The sequence below is a fragment of the Electrophorus electricus genome, chromosome 25 (assembly GCF_041902795.1).
Source record: "Electrophorus electricus isolate QZ-2024a chromosome 25, ASM4190279v1, whole genome shotgun sequence".
In the NCBI taxonomy this organism is placed as follows: Eukaryota; Metazoa; Chordata; class Actinopteri; order Gymnotiformes; family Gymnotidae; genus Electrophorus; species Electrophorus electricus.
In genome coordinates, this window is record NC_137521.1 from 6,358,432 (window position 1) to 6,382,310 (window position 23,879).

At 37.1% G+C, this 23,879-nt stretch overlaps 3 protein-coding genes across 6 annotated transcripts; 2 read left to right on the forward strand and 1 right to left on the reverse strand.

Moving 5' to 3' along the window:
- The first annotated feature begins 3,282 nt into the window (after nt 1-3,282).
- Nucleotides 3,283-12,515, forward strand: ppp1r3f (protein phosphatase 1, regulatory subunit 3F). Its single transcript, XM_027016019.3, has 4 exons — nt 3,283-4,428; nt 5,492-5,532; nt 5,793-5,878; nt 8,904-12,515. Exons 1-4 carry the CDS (start codon nt 3,587-3,589, stop codon nt 10,155-10,157), a joined length of 2,223 nt encoding a protein of 740 aa, XP_026871820.2. The 5' UTR covers nt 3,283-3,586; the 3' UTR covers nt 10,158-12,515.
- A 433-nt stretch (nt 12,516-12,948) lies between these two features.
- On the reverse strand, nt 12,949-19,226 carry suv39h1b (SUV39H1 histone lysine methyltransferase b). Of its 3 annotated transcripts, none has more exons than XM_081707454.1 (6): nt 19,177-19,226; nt 17,755-17,930; nt 16,842-17,495; nt 16,386-16,532; nt 15,675-15,804; nt 12,949-13,303 (listed from the first exon to the last, which is right to left on the reverse strand). In XM_081707454.1, the coding sequence occupies exons 1-6, from the start codon at nt 19,193-19,195 to the stop codon at nt 13,236-13,238; spliced, it is 1,194 nt and encodes a 397-aa protein (XP_081563580.1). In that variant the 5' UTR covers nt 19,196-19,226; the 3' UTR covers nt 12,949-13,235. The 3 variants fall into 3 exon arrangements, with proteins under 3 accessions (XP_081563580.1, XP_026871856.2, XP_081563581.1); XM_027016055.3 differs by having other exon boundaries at nt 12,949-14,994; XM_081707455.1 differs by lacking the exon at nt 19,177-19,226 and adding an exon at nt 18,890-19,150 and having other exon boundaries at nt 12,949-14,994.
- Nucleotides 19,227-19,591: 365 nt separating this feature from the next.
- tmem9 (transmembrane protein 9) lies at nt 19,592-23,603 on the forward strand. 2 transcript variants are annotated; one of them, XM_027016058.3, is made up of 6 exons: nt 19,592-19,727; nt 20,064-20,173; nt 20,352-20,443; nt 20,769-20,877; nt 21,276-21,407; nt 22,092-23,603. In XM_027016058.3, exons 2-6 carry the CDS (start codon nt 20,081-20,083, stop codon nt 22,230-22,232), a joined length of 567 nt encoding a protein of 188 aa, XP_026871859.2. In that variant the 5' UTR covers nt 19,592-19,727; nt 20,064-20,080; the 3' UTR covers nt 22,233-23,603. The 2 variants fall into 2 exon arrangements, with proteins under 2 accessions (XP_026871859.2, XP_026871858.2); XM_027016057.3 differs by having other exon boundaries at nt 19,689-19,802; nt 22,092-23,602.
- Nucleotides 23,604-23,879: the final 276 nt, after the last annotated feature.

The window sequence follows — 23,879 nt, forward strand, 5'->3', positions numbered from 1 at the left end:
AACTAATAAAATGATACCCCTGATACCCCTCTCATGACATGATGTTAACTTCAAGGCAGAGGCATGGGGAAGGCCATTCCGGAACGTTTCGGAAAACAAAAATATACAGAAAACCAGTTACGCGTTTGGAAAGTCCATTTACGGGGTAAATGACGTGATACAATAGGCGGACAAATGGTGGTGGTGGTGGTGGTGGTGGTGGTGGTAGGGAGGGTTAAACTTATGTTCATTAGTACATAATGTTATATTAGGTTAGAATACAGGAAAAAAAACAAGTTCATCCTGTTGTTGGTTTAAGTGCTGATGAACTAATTGTGCTCAAAGTTCATCTTTACTACTGAGCTGACACCTCTGTTTGTACTTTTCTCTGGTAACGATCTTGAAATGAAAATCATTTATCTACAATATTCTATGTTAAGTAATTGTCATTATCATGAAATAAACTAATGGCTGTCAAATATTTTTGCTACTTACAAATATACAAGTAAAACATGATATACAAGTACCGATATACTTGGTTTCACTATTTAAACAATTCATGCTTTCTTTACAGAATAAGTATCTTCCAATCTGATACATCAAAAATGAGAATAAACTATCACAAAATACTTGCTTTTAAACTCTTTTAGCAAAAGAGCACATATCTTACATAGTCACACATGATTGAGAAGAACATTCACACTGGGTAAGATTCTTGCAGAACTTCAAAAACATCAGTTTGTTGTGAACACATGAGGAATGAAAATCTTTAATAGAAGATAATGATAAATAATAAACACATATGAAAATTGGAAAATGCAATGAATTGTGCTTAATCTTTTGTTTTGATATATTCCTTTTGTGATAAAATCTTATATTGAATATATTATATGTAATTATATAGTTAATTAATATTTTCACTAATGTTGTCCACAGGAAGTAATGATATTTCTTGTTTGTTTTGATTCGGTTTACAGTTTGACCACAAAGCATCATACATTTATTCTACTGTGCTGTCATATTTCGTAAAAGGGTCAGTCTGAAAAATGTGTACTGAAGCAGGGGCTTCTGTTATTCCAAATATTGATTTAAAATAACAGAAGAATTGTGTGTATAAAGAATAAAGAAAGAATTGTGTGTATAAAAACTGATGTACTTCATATGGAGGGAAGCAAATGATTCCATGCAGATACATCTGGATTTCCCTTTAGGGTTTTTCTAATGTTAAATGCCTTTTAGCATTTCTTTAGTACATTTAATTGATTATAGTGACTATTCCACTACCTTTCTTTAAACAACCTAAGAATAATATAAGAATTTAATACATTAATTTCTCATAATTGTCTCCATATAACAACATTTCTTTTCCAGTATTAATTTTGAAATGTGCATGTTAACTAAAAATTATGTAACCATATCATCACGGGTCAGCAAAAAAAAATACAAAAAAACATTTGCAATATAAAAGTATTTATTTATTAATCCTTTTATTTCTATTAACTCAAGTAATTTCTGTACTAAACTAGATCTATTTGTGCAAAGCTTTTCAGACTAATTTTCCCAACATGGAACATGCTACATATGTACTTTATATAAGAGGAATTAAAAGTAATGTTTACCTCACTCAGGTTAAGGTAATGTGTATCCTGCTCTAGGTCATGTTGTGTAAAATCTGGTATAATTCCAGCAATGAACCCCATAATTACTTCACTCATAACTACTGCAGTGAACAACCAAAGATCATCATTAACTCCTGTAAATGTATGTTTTTTCATACATTCTACAATGGTTTACTAATGTTTTTTCACTTATGTATAACCTTATCTGTAACCAGAGAGGAGCATAAATAATTAATTACTAATTAGTAGGATAATTAAAACTTGAACCTTGCTAAAATGAGGAGGATGGCAGAAAGGTGATTCTTGCATCTATGTAAAAGTTCTTAACTGATTAATAAGATACATCTGTTTGATAGTTAACTGGATACACCTACCATATAGTTGTATCTATATGATACCAATGTTTTTCTTAAGTCAATACTGTGTACTCAGAAAAGATTTGACTGATGGTAACTTCTATGGTTCTCTGCACAAAACCAAGTTAATTTAATTACTTTCTGAATTGTGTTGACATTCATTTCTCTAAAGTTAGAGGAAGTGCAATTGTTTAAAATAACTAAAAGAATATGCTGCATGTTCAACATGAGGTAAATCAATTATAGTGAACCACTTCTTTTAATTGGCTGTCTTGTTTTACCTGCTGCATCAGTGAACCTACCTATAGGCATACAGCTACAACTTTAAGTATCTGAAAAATGTAAGACAGGCTGTGCTGTCTGCGGAAGTGCCTATCTCTTTTAAAGGCAAGAAGTAACTATTTCTGGGTTTTTTTTTAATAAAAGTAACATTTTACCCATTTTGAAACTCATTTTTGCAGCCACATAGGTGTCCTAAATGGAACATGTTCATCAAAATAACAACTACAATCATTTACAGTACCCAAGTACATTTTAAAGCAAGTGTAAAATATGCACTTCTACATTTACACAAGTTATCAAGGGCATCTTTACTTTCAATCAGGTACAGGATTTAAGTGCTTTGTCCACCACATAGTAAATAGTAATTGCATAGGGCTCCAGTGCTGAATCGTTGACAATAGGGTATATCTTTTCTAATGGCTTCTGGCATTTAACTCAAACTACATCCCTTATCCTGAGAGAGTTCTGCATGACAAGAAGCTATCTAGCTTTTGAACTTTAGGAACATAACTGTTAGACTTCAAAATATTACCAATAAAGTATCCGTTTCAGTTAGACGTTTACCTCTTGCATAGCATTAGTTTTGCAAGAAATACAGTGATAGCAACATAGACTTAGAATTCCATTACTTTGGACAAAACGTCCTATTACTCTTTCTTCCCTCTGTTATCTCATGTAACTCCAGGCTCAAGAAAGTTTGGACTTAATTGTTTGTGCCATCGTAAGCAAAGGAACTCCATTGTGATATGTTAATAGAGTGTTGAAAGAGTGTGAGTTTTAGATCAAAAAATGAACAAAAAAGGTATATATCTATCAAAGTACATCTCCAGAACAAGTAGGTTTCTCCTCCTCCTCCAACAAAAACAACAATGACAAAACAACAACAACAACAACAACAATACAATCATAATCATAATAAAAAGAAGAATACATTTTAAACTATTTTATTTGTAAATATAATTAGTGTTTATTCTCAGCGGAACAGCCAGCCACCGTGCGTGTACGGCTTTAATATGGTAGAGGGGGCGTGTACAGTGAGGAACGACCAACATATGGAATAGAGGGAAGGTTTTGCAACCAGAAATACTTAATCTCCGTTTTGACCCCTGGAAAACGATGGACACGCGAATTCCTTCTAAATTTAGACACCTTCATATCGGTATTGAACTCCAAACTGCTGTTCACATGTAGGCTTATGTCGCCAGAATAGCATCGAAAAAGCGTAAGACCTTCGCTGAAGCTTTGCGTGTCCATTTGCACTATGCAGGGCAACACGTTCTAAGTGGACTGCGGCTGGCGCACAGACTCGCACAAACTCGCTTGGCACCAGCAGATAGGGCCAGCATAACAATGGCGCAAGGGAATAATTTCTTAACCATCCCAGAACAGGAGGGTCTTTTTACAACAACAAAGAGTGAGCGTTCTGGAGAGGACCGTAACAACTGTCTCGGAGAAGATGAAGATGACGATGAAGCTGAGGACGACGTCCGGATCATACCGAGGTCCTCCCCCATACCCAGAAAGCGCGGACATTCGATTAATGACGAGACGGCAGAGTATATGCGAATTCGTCTCGTATTGCCTCCTAGAAGAGTATCCTTTGCGGACACAACGGGGGCTGACCTTGTTGATGTACGAGAGTTTGTTCCGTTTGATTCTGATGACGAGGATGATGCAAGATGGGAGGAAGAGGAAACCAAGTACCATGAAGCTTACCGCGAGCCGGTTTATCGTTTGTGTCCCGAGTTCCAGCCACTGACTGGAACCGACCTTTTGCTCGCGGTCCGTACGAATAAAGTAGAAGTAGAAAGCTTGACGCCCGTGCCAGATGAGCCACTTTCCTTTGAGGGGTTGATCCGTGTGCTTAACATTTCTTTTCACAAATCCGTTTACGTCCGCTCTACAATGGACGGTTGGATCACTTACTTCGATTATCCCGCTGATTATGTCCAAGGTTCCAACGACGGTGAGACTGACAAGTTTTCCTTTAGGCTATCGTTTGCAGAACCTTATCTATTCAATGGAGCGCGTATAGATTTTGTCGTGCGATATAAGACATCCGATGGCGAATTTTGGGCGAACAATTCCGGCAGGAATTATTCAGTAACTCTTCTGAAGTCATATGAAGGCACGGCAGAAGCCAGCAAGGAGGAAAATCTAATTAGAGGCATACTTAAGCCTCCTAGGTACAGGTAAGTTCGTAGCGATGTATTTTGAGTAACTACTCAAAAGCAGAACGTCTGTGTGAAACCCATGAGCTCAAAAGTAATAGGCTAAAAGAGGTATCTTAATGCAGATATTGCAGTACGTTATACACACTGCAGCACAAGGTCATTGACGTTTACTGCTTGAGTTATACACACTGCAGCACAAGGTCATTGTATTTCTTTGAATTCTAATATTGCCAGAACAAATTGAGAATCGCTTGAGGCCTTTTTGACAACTGCACAGTTACACATACACACATAAATGTACACAAACACGCAGATACACACATACTCACAAACACACACACACACACACACACACACACATACACACCCACACACACCCACACCACTGAGAATGACAGCTATCCTAGGGTGCATGAGGGGTTTGAAAATAGGACAAGGGAGGTGTCACTTTCAGTCCTGGTGATTGCAGAGCTTCCACTAGACATTCTGCAGTGGTTGCTGGGTAGAAATACAGAATACCAGCGCAGATGACCATTTTTAAATCTATAATCAATGACTGTCCTAGTTAGCCTTTGATTTCTTTAGTAAAAGCAAATTTCTGATGGATTTCAAAGTGTAGCAATGAAAATCTAAAGTTAAAATACAACCAAGAAGTGTTCTCCACTATACAGCCAACTCATGGTCGTTCAGCCTTTCCCAATGTAAATCTCAAATTACATTGCTCCCCAAAGGCAGCCGAAGAAATGAAACAGAATAATATCCTTTTACAGATATCACACTTCCCAGTCTGCACTCGACCCATGCGAATGACAGAATACTGAGCTCCATTGCTTTCTGAGTGACAGTACTGTTTTTATACGGAGTAAAATACGGAGTAAATGGTGATAGTCCATGGTGTTAGATGTGATAGTCATTTCCCATTCCACATACTTCAACACATACTGTGTAATGTTTTAGTGTAGATCTGGGTAACATCTCTGTTGTAAGGAATAAAGTGACCATTACCAGTATGCTCAGTTAAGTCAGCTTCCACATTAACACATAGGTTTTATTCACTGAAACTCTCTTGTTCACCTTCTAGTATGGAGGATGATTATGACTTCGCTCAGGACAAAAATGGAGGTATGAAATAACCAACATGTTCATCCAGATACCGAACAGCACTGATTTTCATCAGCATGTCCTTTATTCACCAGAGAAGGCACATATCTATGGTAGAGTGAGGCAGAATTGAGGAACAAGCAAATGACAAAAATATGTAGAGACTGCCTTTCATCATATTAGTTTTCATTCCATTATTGTTGTGTCAAGCCTCAGTATAGCTTTTGACTTTTATTTCAATTTCATGAAGCAGTGTCAGATCACATGTGATATTATTGTAGGGGATGTGGCCAGCACAGAGAGAGAGGATGCAATTGACGTTCCCTGCCCTGTGTGTCCACCCATTGAACCTGAGATTGACATCCAGGTTAGTGGGGTCTGCTTTCTAACAACATAAACAGTAGACTGAGCAAGGTTATAGTCAGTGATATTTTAACCTAAACAGGAAATGTTCATGCAAACTGCTTAGTAGAATCATAGTTTACTGCAGTGTGGTTATAAAAATATAATTCTGCAACTTGTCTAGATTTAGCAGAGAGAGGCATGTATGAAAATGAATAACTAAGGTTGGCAAAAAACAGAATGTAGAAACTAATTTCTAATAGACATTAACTGATAAACATTATATAGTCTGCCAATACAGACTATATATTTAGTCTGTAAATCTGGGCAGTCCCATCAAAGATAAATTTTCTGTAGGATTTAGTGAGGTTTCATTGCATGCAACTTAAATATCCTGAAATTTCAGCTCTCTGAATATGTGATTCACTTGAAGAAAGTAAGTGAGTCATATTTGAAGAAGCTTACATTTCCACTTCATCCACTAATCTGGGAGTGCCACTGTCTGTCCAGGGAATAGAAGCTGAAGGCCTGCGAACATCATTGCTGAACAAAAAGTTGCACTTGTGAAATGGTTTCACATTATTTATAGAATTTACTCACTATTTGGTCAGCTTTAGTTTTTAATAATAATTACTCAGTGGTTTACCATTTACTTGGACAACTCTCTCAATCATCATGTTCTGTCTTAAGGCATTTAGATGGTGATATCATCACTGATAGTGGGATAATAGGTCTAGGTAAATGATTCCTTAACCTCTTGACCAGAAAAAGTAAAAAGCAAATAGCTTCCTTCATGCTAAGCAGATTTTCCTGTTATCCTATTATACTTTATCTAAGTAATACATTTTAATTATTTTCTTCTTGTAAAATATGTCTACAGGTGGTACTGCTTAGGTTTTAGGCAGCAGTTAATCCAACAAGGACCTACTCATTATGGTCTTTGTAGTTTTAATGAACATTTAATTTAATGAACATATACTACACCTATCTTGTTCTTTGTCATGCATGGTGGAGGTCTGTTATGATTTCATTGTGCTTATGTTAGAAAGGGTTCATGTTTGTTACTACCTGAGAGGTAGTATTAAGTATTAAGAAAATATTCACATTTAAACTTAACACATTAATTGCACATGTACTGACAAATAACACAGTCAGAATAATAACATATTTTACCATACCACATTCATATATAATTCATATAATTCAGGTAATTTGCTTATGTACTAAAATGACCAATGACATTTAGCTAGAGCTATGGAGAACTAACCGTTTACCTTTTAAATACTGACTACAGTCCATTTTCTGAATCTAGAATTTTGATGTTTTCTTATGACAGTCACTTTTACCACGCGTTTGGATGACATGGCTACGAACACCTATGCTGTGGTTTTCATCTGCTTGATCTTTTTTTGGTTCTCCGGGCTTATTGCACCTAGCCAGACTTTACATCATGTTTTTATTGATGTAGTAACGAATTAATAGTCATTTTGTTTTGCTCTTCCATCTGGACAGCTCATTGAAGCTTCTGCAAGAACTTAGGTAATGTGAAAGCTGCCCACTAACCCTTCAGCCTGCTACCGTCATACTTTTTCCATCCTTTCTCATGTAACATGCATCTTGTACAATGTCTTTCCAAACGTAATATTTAAATTACAAGAGCAAGTATTCTTTTTCACATTTGTCAAATAAGTATTTGAATTATTAATATTTTGTAAAGCATTTAAATTTATGCAATTAATATAGCTAATTAAAGATCAGAATGATAAGATATATTCAGAAATAATTGTATTATTCGTGGAATACATTTAGTAAGGAAGCTATTATGGCTTATTAAACATTTCCTTTAATTTTTTAAAACAGACTTCATGGGGCATATATTATGACTAAAAAGAGTATTTTTTTGTTAAAAACAAGGAAACAGTACTAACAGTTTGTTTGAACTTGGCTTAAAATCGTCATCGGTGGAGAAAGCCTTACTCTTCAGTTATCTTGAGTTCTTTAAATGTGTCTATCACGTTCATTTTATTTGATAGTTATTTAATCTCATTATATCTCCAGGATGTGTATATTTCACCATACATGTTCAAATGAAACCCTGTCTGCTCTCCTCGCTTTAAACCCAAAGGTATTTCTAAGGCTGTTTCCCCTCTTCCCCTATTACATTTATAGATTGTAGATTGGGACATTTCAGAGGAGCAAAAGTAACCATCAGTTTAATTCAGTTTCTATGAAATAGTCTCTTTCTTTAAAAATAGCAGATGCATTCTTTCAATCTTCTTTTCTCATTTAACAAATATTCTTTTACAGAATAGAACCAAAACCTTTAAAAAGTGGTATTGGTAGTCTTTATGAATAGTTTGAAGAGCTTAAGAACCTTTAGGGTCAGATAGTGGGCAAGGTCATGGTCAGAGAGACAAGAGGAAGTGCCTGTAACATCTTAACTTGCACAAACTGTTCAAGAGTTTGATTAAATTTTCCATTACATACATTAAAAATTAATATGCCACATTGAATACATTTAAATACAGTATAGCATTACATAAATGTTTTTCGTAGTCTGGGGTTAATTTCAAACAGATCACCAAAACTCAGTAAACCCATTCTTAACTAAAGGCCCAGGGCACTGCATATGTCACTAATATTTCTAACTAAAGTTAGCTTCACATCGTTTTCTTTTTCTTTTTTTTTTGCAACTCATACTTTCAGATATAAAGGTGATACAAGTATTATTACTGCTCCTGTAATAATACTATTATTGATATATTGTCACTGGCACACACTTAATATATGTGGCATTATCCAAAATGCCATCGTTAACTGTTAAAACACCAGCATGGATAATACAAAATATTGATAGGCTACTAATATGTCTGGTTCAAAGGAGCTTGTGAATGACTGAAGACATTCCAGGTATGTTATGTATATTTCATAGTCTCATCATGCCATCACTATTCAAATCATGTATATTTGACAAAGTGCTGATGTGCTAGTAGGATACAAGTTGATTAATGAATGTGATTGTGTTCTACCACTTGCGTTCTTGGTTGCAGATTACCAAGGCTTTGTCCAGTTCTCCCCCTAAAACCAATGGAGACTCTACTCCAGCAGAAGGTATTCTGCCAAGTGTGTATGCTCCTTGTGAACAACCTCTGCAGGATTCAGCTGAAACTTCACCACAAATAAACCCTCCAGAAATCGTAGTCCAAGTTACACAGTCATTGTTACTCAAAGAAAACCTGATACCATCCATTCAGGAAGTTACAGAACCAAAACCTGAAGTCCCAGATAATGACCAATCATCTCACTCTGCCAAGCCCAAGGAAATTATAGTTGACTCCCAATCAGAGATTTCAGCCAAAGTGCATTTGGACTTGGACATAACCTTACCAGCAGTGTTTTCAAGCATCCAAAAGGAAGTGGAGGAAAATAAGTTGGAGGAACTGAAAGAGGTTAGAGGTAATGAAGAAAAACAGTCAGAAATACATAGAAGAGAAGTTCAAAAGCAAGATGAGACACTTCATAAAATGGAAGTAGGTAAGCCAGAAACTTCAACACAGCAATGTTCTTTTAATGATGGAAGTGCTGAGATTGCAAGTAAAGATGAAGAGTTTAGTTGTAGCACACATGACACCTTGTTTGGAGATGCACAGTATCCCAGAGTGGAAGAATGTGAAACAGAGACTGTAAACGATGCTGCAGCAGTGAGAGTCAAGGCTAGCAAGAAGGAGAAGATGGGTGAAAAGGTAGAGAATGTGCAGGCAAGTGGAGAGGAAGTAGATGTGGTGGCCGCTTGTACTGGTCATGGATTTGGAGTTGCCAACCTTGGGCTGACAGGAGGGGACAGAGTAACCCATCATCTTTCCATGCATCCAACTACTTCTGAACCTGAGGAACATCTACAGACAAGATGTGGATCAGGGAGTGAAATGGAGCTGGCTGCTGTCCTTCCTGCAGATGTTGACGCGGCCTTTGTTTCTGAGAACAGAGCTCTCAAAGAGGAGATTCCAACACCTGAAGGCAAGGGTAGAGCCTCAGAAAAGGAGAAACCAGTATCAACCATAGGAGACATATTACTCCATGCTAGTGCGACTTCATTTCAGACAGCAGAGAGTCAGGAAAGCCAGCTTTCATTGTCCACTAACACTCCAGAGGTTTTTACTTCTTCCCAGCCTGATGTGCTGCTGCGCCAGACTCTGATCCCATCCATTGCCTTCTTCAGTGCTGCTGTCTGCCTGGTCGTTGGCTTCCAGGAGCCCAGCATTTTCCTTTTCATGGCACTATTACTATGTTCTCTATGCCTCTGACAGCTTTTTTTTCCCTTTTATTAAGCCATATCCTTCTCCACCTCCCTAAGAGTGCCTTTCTGTTTAAAAAAAAAAAAAAGAAAAGAAAAGCAAATATATTTGGTTTCACATTAGTGTGTGGTGTGTATATAGGATACAGATGTACTAGGAAATAATTATTTATGTAGAAAGTTATTTTTGTATGCTGCGCCTACAATCTTACAGTATCACTATTTAGTGAGAAGTCAGAATTGCTGGGAAATCCTAATTGTAAGAAATTAAAATCTGCAGTACATTAATCTTCCTGAAAATCATCATTACACATTTAAGAGAAATTTAAATGAAATAGCCTTTTATTGAAACATTTTATATTGGGTACAATTTAACAAATGCTTAGAGTAAGTTGTTTATATGTGATGCATATATTTTATGGACATCCTATGTAGAGCAAGTTAAGAATGTAAACACCATACGTAAGCACATTTGATTTATATAGCACATTTAAAGACAGTTAGTGAATAGGATTGTCCTACCATCAGTTCTGCACCCTCAGTCTCAAACACAGACACTGATATCACTACATGGTCTTCCATCAACACAACACACCAAGAGATACTAAAAACAAATTGATACTAATTTTTAAGCTTATATGTAAATATAATCACGCAGTGCTTATCTATTGTCATCTGGTGAATTATTCTGGACCTGGGTCAGAGACAGGAAATGCATGATCACCCTTCATTTTAAGAAGAGTTGTGATTTTTAACCTAACCTTAGAAGTCTTGCTGGAACATATTGGCAAAGCAAATCCTTATTAATTACCAGTTTGTACTTAGGCTGCAGCATTTTCTGTTAGTTGTAAATGAGCAACAGGCATCTTAATGACCTCAATATATGCAGTGAATAGATTGCAACAAAACAAATAGACCCCCCCCCCCCCCCCCCCAATCAGGTGTAAGGAATTAAGTATGGAAATATCTTTAATCTGGAAGATGGTGCTTTTATCCAGCAGACTTGCTTTTAACTTCAATTGTTGAGATTTTTAAAAATAGGGAATTACAGGGCCCAGGTTTTTCCAGAAAGCTCCTGGAATACATGGAACAACCACAAAAATAACCACTTATTTTTAGTTGTCCTCCAATTTAAACACCTACAATACACGCTCTGAGCCCTCACCCCCCCCCAAATTGACAACATGCTACACACATCCTGCATAACAATGAAACAAAAAGTGTTATGCTTATAATTTTAAACCTGTATAACAAAAAAATACCATAAAATTGGACCCTTGAGAAACTATGTAATGGTGACAGATGAAGAGAAGCATATTTCATTGTCAGATGAAAATGTCCTAGATTTGATGTGATAAATTAACCAGTTCACTGCAGTACCCCTAACTCCAGCAGTATTTCAAAAATGAAAATATCAGTCAGTGTTAAATGCAGCACTGAAATCCAGGAGAAAAAGGGTAAATCTGTAGAATCAGCATTACGAGGTCATCAGTCAGCTTCAGAAGAGCAGACTCAGTACTGTGGAAAGCTGTAAAACCTGACTGAAAAATCATAAAGGATTTTTTAAAAAGGTTTTATGCCCCAGTCAGGAATTGCTGCAACTGGCGAGTAATTCGTGGTACAATGACAGTGGCTTTGAAACACCAGTGGTGAGTACTTGCAAGTAACTTCACCATTAGATAACCTTTCTGCTAACTTAGTGATGAGGCTCTCGTATTACATATATGATCATTACTTCTCCAGGCCTACGCAAAAGAAAAAAAAAAAAAGGACAAACTTAATCCCTGCATCTTAAACTGCTTTCTCATGCATTGACTGCCATCTGATATTTACAAAGTTATAGTGCAGCAATTGTTTGCATATCAAATGTTACTTTCAGCTGTTTGCTTGCAGGGTATATTCATTTAAAAGACCTCAGGAAGATACAAAGATCTTGAAGTCTTTAATTATACGCGTGTGAAAAATGTCTTGCTGCTCTCAGACTCCTAAACTTCCAGCATCAAAGCTTGATGTCAGAACTTTGATGTTTTTACTATTCCAGAATTAGGCTTTAAATAATCATCATCTTTAACTCTTACACACTGGGATCTTTCAGACTGTAAGGACATATATAGACTAACAGTATCCTTGGGAAATGACATGTACAACTTTGACATTATAATCATGTTGGGTTATAACCATCACTTTGAAGCATTTGTATGCAATGTGTAATGCACATTTTTGCAACACCAGAACACACTATTCATAACCATGAATTGCCATCCATTTAAGTGTTTTCTGACATTTATGCAGTTATGCATCATCAGTTTATGCCATCCATAGAATGTACAATGTAAAACATAAAATGATGCTATAATTGTCAAAATTACTCTCATTTCACTGTGTATACTTCCTCACAGGGCTGAGGTCAAAACATGGCTTCTTACAAGTTGGTAAGATAACGAAATGGCTTCTTGGAGTGTCTTTCTAGCACAACCCAAGCCTCTGATATCAGCGCAAAAGGTCATGCATTGCTCTGAAGTCATAGGGTCGGGTTACAGAGTAACTAGATGCCTTTATAAACCAGGATCAGAGTCTGAAGGACTGCAGGCAAACTAACCTCTGGCTCACCTCTAAGTACTTAGTTAATTGATCTTTGTGCTGTTTCTTAGCTGTGACCAGGGAAAAACGAAAACACCAAACAAACAAAAAACATTACCGTCAGTCATATTTTATCATGAAAATCAGGTGCACCTCTGAAGTACAAGGAAAAACCCCAATGACCTGTTGTACAATGAAAATTAACATTTTAAACTTTGAAAACAAATTAACTTTTGAACTTTATTTCACAGTATGTTTCTATTGTACAAGCTTTCAAATAAAACAAATACATGATTTGTTTTCATTGTTGATATGAATTAGGAAAAATAACTTATTTGAATGCACAGTTAAAATGCTAATCAGGAAACCATGATAATCAGGAAATCTGTATGAATACAAGTCAGCCCCTTTTAAAATGTAAAAACAAGTATATTTACAATGCTTTCTTAGAGAACTTGGGGCTCATCTTGGGAAACTTTCTGTAATCCCCGAAGCCTAACAGTTACATTCAGAGAGAGAGAGAGAGAGAGAGAGAGAGAGAGAGAGAGAGAGAGAGATATATATAGATATATATATCTATATATATCGATATATATAAAAATGAGAGCGAGAGACAGAATAACAACAGAGACCATGAATGAAAAGTGAGAGGGACTTCTTTTTTACACACACAATGCAAGAATTACTCCCCCAGCCCAAGCCTATAAAACCAAATGGTATTTTTGCTGCAGATGGGCAGGAGAAACACTTAAAAAAATTTTTTTTTTTTTTAAATCTGACAGCAAAAACAAAAAACATATGCAGTTCCTCCTATGCAAGAGGTATACAAATGAACAAAAAGAGTAGTACAACAGTTTTGGTGGGTTGCTTCTTTGCTTCTATATTTTTCCACAGTAATAATAACAGCATCAGTAACAATATGTAGAAGCTACCATCTGCTTTCGTTTTTACTTCTGAAGTGTAGCAGTAACTCAAGCAGAGAATAGAATGACACTTGGATAAACCACTGAGGACCATCAAGACAAGTCACCTGAATTCACACTTGCCTGCAAAATTAAATAATTGCACTCAAAAGTGCACCTATAACATTCAAGTGAGGAATCAAGGCAAGTAAGGAATTCAAGTGTATACAGTTGTTTCTGTATCATTTGTCTCTGAAGTTAAACAATCTTCTGTTTCTGGTTAAGGAATTACCTATACAGTTTGGCCCCCTAATGGAGGCTTAGGGAAATCAAAGATATACATTTGTTTGGTTAGATTATGCTCAGACTAAAGTGTGTGTGTGTGTGTTGATATCCCTTGCAATAATAACACACACACACACACACACACACACACACACACACACACACACACACACACACACACACACACACACAATGTGACCTTGTTTAAAAAAAAAAAAGAAGCAAAAAAACGGGCCTAAAATTACTTGACCATGTTTGCTGGATAATGTAAATGTCACAATTAATTGAAACACCATGTGAAATGTGTGAATATACATTCACATACACATGTACAGATTTGCTGGAGGCCTTATGTTGGAGCCTTCTGTGATAGCAGTATTCTAAAGGCCAATATTGTGATTACCAAACAATAAAATATGCAGCCCCAAAATTCAAGGAGGTCATGCCATTTATTTATTTATTTGCACTGGCCTGGCTTAAAACCAGCATTTAAAAAAAGAAACATGCCCTCTCATAAAAAGAAAATAAGCTCTTAAAACTCTTAAAAAAGAATAAACAATCCCTTCCCAGACTGACAATGACACGCATGCTTGGCTTTTTCACGAAGAAAGAAAAAAAAATTTAAAAATCACTTACAAAGAACTGTACATTTCCAAAGTTCTGATGATGTGAAACTATGGCCACAGAACATCACGTCCATACGATGAAAGAAACCTAATGAACGTCATTATTGTGAATGGCAAAAGCATTAAAGTCTGAGCAACTTTTGCTTTCCATTAAATAAACATGGAACACAATTGAGAGTAATGGTAGATAAATCATTTGTTATTTTGTTGAAACTTAAAGGAGATCTGTTATTACACTAATAAATTCACAAATCTATTATATCCTGACAACACTTTTCAGCATCTTTTTTGGCATGACAGACTCACAGCTTCTAGGTTCTCTAAAAAAGGTATTTCCGACATGTCGCTACCCCACATTTGCACTCCATACGCATGCGTTTTTTAGGAGAACCAGGAAGTCCTATCAAACCGAAATTAGAGTCCATCTTTGTGCTTTCTGCGTCTACTGGATCAACTGAGGGGAAAGGACGAAAAAGTAAAGCTTAATTTTCCGAATTGGATATTTTGCCTGAAATCAAATATTTTCTCTCTCTCATACAAACTCTACTGTACATGTGACTCATAGCAAATACATTTAACTAAATCTTAATTCCTAGGAAATATGGAAAAAAATATCAGCAACTGTTACTGTTCATTGCTGATGCTGACAGGACTTTCCATTGAAGCCCATCTACACCTAAATTATTATATCCTCATTTATTGTGGGGAAAACAAACCTTTGTTTTGTTTATTGTACTATTGCTTGCAAATCTGAGCAAAGCTCATCAGTAGACTAGACTATGCTAGTCTCAATATTACACTCATCAAAAAGGAAGTTGCTTCTAGCACATGGAAAAATAAGTTAGGTATCAATTACAAGTACATAACTCATATCAGAGATTTAGGATGCTTGAGAATGATTACTAGGAACTTTATTACTAGGAAATTCATCAGATGCAACAAGGAATTTGTGGCATCCTTGCTTAGAAGTTTGGCAACCAGCTTTATCAGATCGACTTATTCATCAGCTTTCAAAGAAAAAAATTCAATCCCATTTAGGCTGGAGAACAAAATTTTCTAAACCACAAACCAGCAGTCTGTGCTTGCCTCCCCCAATCCAAGCCATAAAACCGAAGCAAACGGGCTAACACATACCTTGCATTTTGTAGTCAAAGGTGAGCTCTTCCCCTGACTTGATTAAGCGGGTGGCGAAGAAGGCTATCCGCGGCAGTCTCTCATCCAGGTTATCTATGAATACATTATACACCTGCAGGTTCGGATCACACTGCAGGAGAGAAGCAGAGAAATACTTAAATCATGAAACCAAGTTTCAATGCCTTGTGAAACCTCTGCTGTTGCTGAAATCCTTGAAATATCATAATACATAGACCAATAAAAAAGGAACCCACTTGTTCCTTTAAAAGCTTTAAAAATCATCCTTCGTTATAAAACTCAGATGATATCTTTTATGCCAGACAAGGAAAAATGTACCATACTATAGCAGGGAATATTGTTTACAGTTACTATAAAAGCAGTTATCCTACCTAGAAAACCATGATTAGATTATAAAGAACACAAAATTGCAACTACTGCAGATAAAACTGACTGATTATGTAACACATTAAACAGTATGCAGGGAGTTTACTAAATAAAACATTAAACTGGCAGATATTAAAAAATTACTAGTACATTACTAACTACCTGTTGACAAATGCTAGTGTAGTCCAAAATGTGATGTGAGCGAGGCTTTACATGACCAGTTTTAAAACACCTACATGAAAAACACTTTGGAATCCACAGAATCTGTGACTAAAGAAAAGGTGCGCTGTCTTTTTTAAAAGGGCAAAACTTCAGTAGTACACTTACACTGTGATTGACAAAATGGGAAATGTTGCCGTAGTGAGCTGCATCCACTGTATACTCATCATCAACATAATCTAGGTCAAAGAGGTAAGTGGCTCCTTCTTTGTCATAGACTTGACCTCGCCTCTCTGCTTCGTCTGTCGTGATGATCTGAACCACAGAATTAGACTGTTAAAATCTTTGCTGAAGATGCGAGCTCACTTTCTTTGACCACCTGCCAGAACTTACAGTCAAGGATCAGGGTCTTTAAGGGGTCACTCTCAATGGTGACAAATTTACAACAGAGGATATGCTTTGAAACTGCCAGGACAGAACATGCTTATGTGAAACATGAATTCTTTGACTTATGATCAATAACTGAAATTAATATGTACATGCCACATAGCTGTTAAGACTGTATTTAAGAAAAATTTGCCTAAAAGATTACCTGAAATAAGGCTTACATCCTTTCACCCTTACCTCTCCTACATATTCCATTACAAAAGTGTTCTTGCGAATCCGCTCCATGGTCCGTACCCCCCAGCCTCTGTCATTGTCTGTCCTAAAGATGCAGAGTGAGTATTGGATACCCCTCTGCACCACTCTGTTGGGGCAGTCCAGGCCGCAGCTGCACCGCTTGTTGCACTCATATATGGGCAGCCCCGGCCGGATGCGCACCTGTCCCACACTGTTGTAGGCAAACTTGTGCTGCGAGGCACCTGCACAGCAGCCACCCACAGGGCTATTCAGACAGTCCATACACTCGCAGCCGACTGCCACCTCATTGAGGGAGATCCCCTCACCCACCTTATAGTCATTAATGTAGGTAAAGTTCCTAGGCGGGCCCTCCATATCTACCAAGTTTTCCACAAAGATGCGGCCTTTGCGGGACCCAAGGCTGTTGAGGTGGTTCTCCCACATTTTAAGGGTCCGTCTGAGATTTGCCCGCTGGACAAGGTGAGAAACAATGGCGCTGTCTAGTTTCCTGGGGATGCTCCGTTTCTTTAGCCTCAAGAGCTCTCGCATCATGTCCTCCCAAAACTGGCTGAGCAAATCCGTGCACTTCAGGTTTTTCCATGGCTCCCATGTATTCATTGACTCTGGATAGCCCTTCCATTTTACCAAATAGAACTCCTAGGTGTGAAACAGAGACTAGTGAAAATACTTAATATTAATAATAATAATAATAATGTTATTGTTATTTCTAAAGCACCTTATCAGAGTTCAAGGTAACAAACTTTGAATTCATAAGATTTAGTCAGGTTCCTTTTAACTTCAGTTTCAAGTTGGGGTAGCAGCTTGTGAACTAATAAGAAAAAGATATGACAATCCATTTTTTTTTAAATCCTAAAAACCCTAAACTCATAGCCTGCAAAAAAAGTGTCACTCTTACCTTTTCTATTTGTTTATCCCCAACTGTGATAATGTCTCTTTTGTAGCTGCAAAGGTATTCCACTTCATAGTCACACAAATTGTACTTGCTGATTCCCAGGTCTCTGCAGATGGCACCCTCTTCTCGGCAAAAGGTCTCCAGTTGGTTTAAAGTAGCAAGACATGCTACTTTGCACTCTTAACAGAAAACAGACCGTTTGTATAAATGTGTAATGTGGTGCGTTTACCAATCCTTTTAAATCTGAACAGCAGACCGGCACTACGTACACGAGAAGGATAGCCTACATCTAACTATATACTTAAACCTTGAGGTCACATTATAACGTTAATACAGTCTGTTTCACACATGCCAGACTATTAGCTGCGTGTCTCGCCGGTAGCAATAATAAACTGCGTTAGATGTAGTTTTTTCTTTAAGAGAAGTCTCGTGATTACATGCCGACATTATTCTGATAGCTACCTAACTAGCATTGCTAGCTGTCTAACTCTAGCTAGCTAGATTAGATCATTAGGTAGATAGGTAGCTAGTAAGATAACGTTAAGAAGGTATTTATCAGCAAAAACAGCCAACTGCTACCAGATAACGTAACTGTGTTAGCTAACTTACCGCGGATAAATAACTATGCTATCTGAAGTTTTGAAGCCTGGCCATGACTGTTTTAACAGCTAGGTTAGCTAGCTAGATAGCATTAACTTTTAGATAGGATATCTAGTTAACTTGTACATTTCGTCATTATTTAAACCTCGAAATATCTTTATTTTTACTAACTAGCCAAGAGAAAAACTAGGTGACCCTAGCTAGCGTTATAGTTAAATGTTACAAACTCTAGTCTGATAGCTGCTTGACTGTTAGCGTTAGCTAATTTAAACACGGAGACAGGGTAAACTAGGTTAGCTAACGCTAGCTGGCTAAAGATAGCGATTTCCCAAACAAGAACACACATAGCTAGCTAGCTAGCTAGCTATGTCGGGTTAGCTAAATCGGGTTAGCTAGCTAGCTAACCCATCCTTGGGTTCGGTTAGGCAGGCTAGTTAGCTAGCTTTAGTTGCGTTAAGTAACCTAGCTAACGAGAAGCTGGCAAGATGGAAAAGTTAGCTGGTTAGTTACTAAAGTATCTCGGATAAACTATGCTCACAGGTGTACCAGCGTCTTTGCATGACCTGTACTTTGACGAATTAAGACCATTTTAAATGCGTGCTTGGACCTGGTTGCCTGATGCAGTTCGCGAGAATGCAGGGGCCTCACAAAACAACATACTAACTAGAAATAAGTTAGCAATGATTGCAACGTCAAAGGATTATGGAGTTTTTCTAACCAAGACGAACCCGAGATTATGTTGTATTTTGAAATACCGAGGGAATGACAGCCAAAATATTATATGCAAAGCACTGCTTTAAAATACTTTAAAAAACAATTTCTTACCTTTCAAATTTTCCGCCATCTTCTCAATGCCGCCAAAATTGTGATCTTGAAAAATCCATTGGTGATTGGTTCCAGCGTTGTGTGAGTGACAATTTAAGACGCCAATAGAAACTGCGTATGTGTCCACATATATGACGTCATTTGTGTTGGTAACATGGGAAGACTGAAGTCTTAAATATTTTGTTTATTCGTTTTAAATCTTATAAACTTTGTCTTCCTGGTACCTACTAATGTAAATGTGATCTTTCATGATCTAATGTTGTTTATTTACATCAGCGTTCACATTCACGATAATACATAAATTTTAAAACGTTCTTATCCATTCAGGATTCTGTAAATGTTTTTTATTATATTTTTTTACAAACATAATAAAATAAGGAACCACGTAAAAGAAATGTAATTAATATTTTATGCAAGCTAAATACGCTTGTATGGATCCTCTAAGAGGCCAAGGAATAAATATATTTTATCATTTTGCATACGATTTACTAAGCTTTTATTTTGAATACCTAATAATCAGGAGTACGGTACCTTGTATTTGTAACGCTAAGGTAACTACGTCGCGACCAGTGGTTCATCATTCCATGTTCAAAGTTAGCTAAGACAGCTAGCTAGGAAAGCTGAAAGTGAGTGTAGCTTGTGAATCTGGATGCTTTACTATAAAAAAAAATGCAATCCTGGCATGCCCAGAAAGATGCAATCTGCAAGAAACTAGCTAAGCATTGACTTCATATAATCTGCTCAGTGAATGAGAGTGAACGAACTAGCTATCTATCTTGCAACCTTGATAGCTAGTTAGCTATATTAAAGGCCTTTCATTTGCTTTTAGGTCTGTCTCATTTGTTATAAAAGATTACGTTATTTTTATTCTTTTTTTTTCGTTGCAGAACTGAGAGGGACTATAATGTTGGCCACTGTATGTGGGCTTCGGTCACGTACGCTAATTTTTCTCACTTTGATTGTTTTTGAGGTGGTGTGGTATGCAAACGCAAGTAAGGTAGGATAACCAGCTAGCTAATGTTAAATTAACTTGAAAGAACCTTTTAGCTAGCCAGCTATTTCCAGCTGTTTGTTTTCCATTTTGTCGTAACTTGTCAGTATTAATGGGAAATTTAAAATGGAACTAAATCATACTCCAAGCATGTTTATTTACTACTGTTCACGAACTGACACAGAGTTTTGAAGATGTGCGTTGCAAATGCATCTGTCCTCCATACCGAAATATTAGTGGGCATATCTACAACAAGAATGCATCCCAAAAGGACTGGTGAGCTTCATATAATTCATGCGCAGTGTACACAAAACGCATACCAAAAGTACTGTTTTCAGTTCTGTTTTGTTCCAATCGATAACACAACTGTTTCAAGTCATTAAAGCAAATTTCAGACAGTAAGCTAGCTAGCTATCTGACAAGTTAAGTCACGCACGTCGCACTTCACTAAGAACAAAAAACTGCACCCACATTGGCCCTTTTAGGACGAGACCAGGAGTCACTGGTTTAGATATTTAGGTGTGTAGGTAGTTGTGTTGAAAGGGTCTTGCTGATTGATTTTATTTTTATTATTATTTGTTAATTTATTTTTTGTTTGCAGTAACTGTCTGCATGTAGTGGAGCCCATTCCAGTGCCATGTCATGATGTGGAGGCTTATTGTCTGCTCTGTGTATGCCAATATGAGGAACGTAGCAGCAATACCATCAAGGTATTTTGATCTCTGAAATCTTTCATTGGTGATGGAGTCCTGGCTTATGCCCTGTGTCTTATCCTACTCAACTGTGCATTCATCTCGGTTTGCTTTTATGATTCCTCAAATATATATTACAGTGTTTACAGAGTTAATAAATATTAACAAATATTTTTAGTATATTCAACAATGGAATCTTTGGAATTGATGCAACTGGCAGGCATTTAAATAAAAGCACCATGCCCACTAGAATGTTGACTGAGGATGGTCTTCCTTTACTTCATTTTAGTTCACAGATGACCTATTGTCACTTCTTCTTGTTCTGAGGTTTATATCCATTATTCTGTCTTTTTGCTTCTTTACTGTTTTTTTGTTTTTGTTTTAGAGGTTTTCAGGACTCTTACCTGTTTTTCCAGGTGACCATAATAATCTACCTGTCTGTGGTTGGGTCTCTTCTGCTGTACATGCTGTTCTTGCTTTTGGTGGACCCACTGATCCGAAGGCAGGACCCCTACATGCAGCCACTGCAGAATGAGGAGGACTCTGAGGTACCTGCACCAGTATGCCTAAATGGCATGGCTGCAGTTCATCACTAATGTGTGATTTTGTTTATATTGACAAAAGCGATCTGATCCCAGATCAGCATGTGTAAAGCGTGTGAGAGATGATTGCTCTGTCTAGCTTGCTAAACCATGATGACTTCTAGCTCTGTATGATGCATATGCATATATAGAAAAGGCTGAGGAATAAATCCAGGCCATTATGGTTACGAGTCACACAGATGCTCTATATACAGTGTACGGTCGTGCAAGCCGCTGTTTGTCAGTGGAGAAAGCATTATGCGTGAATGCAGCCGTACTTGTTCGAGTTACAACATTCTTTTAAAAAAATTAAGTAATTAATTAATAAATTAAAAAAAAATAAAAGCAAAGACAGAAATAGTTTACTACACGCACACACGTAGAAATAGGTTCTAAAGGAAACTAGACATTAGTGGGTCTTCTATGCACCAAGTTTACTAATTTTGAAATGCGCAAAAAAAAAAAACCTGAATGGAAAAAGCCCAAAATATCGCAAAAAGATTTTTACGTTAGGACGAAGTGGAAAAGTCTGAATATGGCTAAAGCCATAAAAGGGGTCTTTTTTTGGCAAGGCAAGTTTCCGTGTGCCAGCCGGTTTAGACACATTTGAAACCTGGTGTGTTATAATTTGCTCTCCCTCTCCCCCTACAGGACGTGAGGCCTCATGTAGGCGGCTCTCCAGGAAGCGGGAACACGGTGCTGGAGCGAGTGGAGGGTGCTCAGCAGCGCTGGAAGAGGCAAGTTCAGGAGCAACGCAAAACCGTGTTTGACCGCCACAAACTGCTTAGCTGAGCACTCTGAGCACACCTGGAGAGAGGCTGGCGGGCAGAGGGACTTATGGTTTTATTTGTTTGTAATTGGTGTGGCCATATATTGCGGTTGCGAACGTAATGAGGCTCTTTGTAAATCACCTTATTTGTTGTTTGACTAAATATAATATACTAGCTGCACAATTGAAATGGCGTTTATCAGGCGTTTATACTGGTGCTGAAACAGCTACGTTTGTTATCACCTAAGGCTTTTCTCCTTATAGCTGCTGTGCTTTGACATTTAGGCTATATTGCTGTGAAAAGTGGACTGTTGAACAGAATGATGGTGTTTTGAGGAACACCACAACTTTCTCGTTCTTGGCTTTCACTTTTAAGAATGTAAACCTTTGGATTTAGAGCATAGATGTTCAGTGATCTAGTGAATGTATGATTTGTTGGCTGTATTTGCATCATCTCTCACTGTTGTGCATATGATTTTTATGCATTGTTAATTCTTAGTCAGAACTCCCAAGCTCTTCTTCATTCTGACCTTGCTAAGTAAGATATCTTACTGGCTTAGGGACAGCATTGACCATTGATTACACACCAAAAATAAAAATTATTGCATGTTTTATTGTATTCTCTTTCAGAAAACAAAATGTTTCTTGAATAAGTTCTAAATTAATAGATGACAGTAGGCACATCTCCTCTGCCATATCTGTATTCCTCATCCCACACACTTGAACGACTATTTGCACTTTTACTGCCCTGTGCTTTGCAGTAAAGATATAATGCTAGTGTTGTACCTCACATACAGAACTGTGAATTTTTTTTTGTTTAATTTATTTAAAGCATTTTTGTTGGTCTTGTTCTATTTCAGGGCAAAACCCTAGAGTGGGCTGTTCTTATTTGTGTAGTATTTTACTTGCACTAAGAAATCAAATAAAAGCAATAGTGTAAACCTGTTGTGAATGCGAATGAATATATATTAAATTATACACACACCCATGAAAATTTATGTTTTTATTTACTTACAAGTACACTTGGGTGGGCATCAGAGACTTTTGCTCTTCTCTCATGTTCACCTCTGGACTTATCTTCTTTCCAGCCCTCTCTACTCTGCTCCTGTATTCTGATCTCCTTTCCAGCCAAATCTTGTCTCTCCTCTCCCATGCTCTCCATTCATCTCTTCTCTCCTTTCTGTTACTCAGCTGTCTTCTTGTCTCTAGGTCGCTCCTCTTCTCTGCACTTCATGTGTTTCTTCCTCTCCTCTGGTACTATTTTCACCTCCCCAGTCAACCTTTCTCCTTTCAAGCCTTTTTATGGCGTGATGATGAATTTTTTTATTTATTTATTTTTTATTTTGAGTTAGGGCTTTTAATTATTATTCATATTTAATGTTCATCGATGTGTTGTTATTACCTTGGCTGTACATTAAGATAATGATGTGTCAGCATCCTCATACTCTCTCTTTCCCCTTTTACTCTGAATGAACAAGAGTGAACATGGAAAAAATATCAGTAAACAATTGGTATTTCTTGCCATAATGTCCGGGATTATTGACCATTTCTTATTGTGCACAAATATGTTATGACTGGTATTTATGTCAGGAAACATTGACTCAATTCTTGCACAACTCTCTTCTATACTTTTATCATTTGACTAGTACTGACTAAGCTGCCAAAAGCTG

Bases quoted from the DNA above. Each gene is read 5' to 3' on its own strand.
- ppp1r3f (XM_027016019.3), top strand. From the start codon at position 3,587: ATGGCGCAAGGGAATAATTTCTTAACCATCCCAGAACAGGAGGGTCTT. The intron at 4,429-5,491 runs GTAAGTTCGTAG...TTCACCTTCTAG, and splicing joins CTTAAGCCTCCTAGGTACAG to TATGGAGGATGATTATGACT. The intron at 5,879-8,903 runs GTTAGTGGGGTC...TCTTGGTTGCAG, and splicing joins AACCTGAGATTGACATCCAG to ATTACCAAGGCTTTGTCCAG.
- suv39h1b (XM_027016055.3), bottom strand. The intron at 15,805-16,385 runs GTAAGTGTACTA...TCTCTCCTGCAG, and splicing joins CCCATTTTGTCAATCACAGT to TGTGATCCGAACCTGCAGGT. The intron at 14,995-15,674 runs GTATGTGTTAGC...CTTTCCCCTCAG, and splicing joins CTTTGACTACAAAATGCAAG to TTGATCCAGTAGACGCAGAA.
- tmem9 (XM_027016058.3), top strand. From the start codon at position 20,081: ATGTTGGCCACTGTATGTGGGCTTCGGTCACGTACGCTAATTTTTCTC. The intron at 20,444-20,768 runs GTGAGCTTCATA...TTTTGTTTGCAG, and splicing joins AATGCATCCCAAAAGGACTG to TAACTGTCTGCATGTAGTGG. The intron at 20,878-21,275 runs GTATTTTGATCT...CTGTTTTTCCAG, and splicing joins GTAGCAGCAATACCATCAAG to GTGACCATAATAATCTACCT.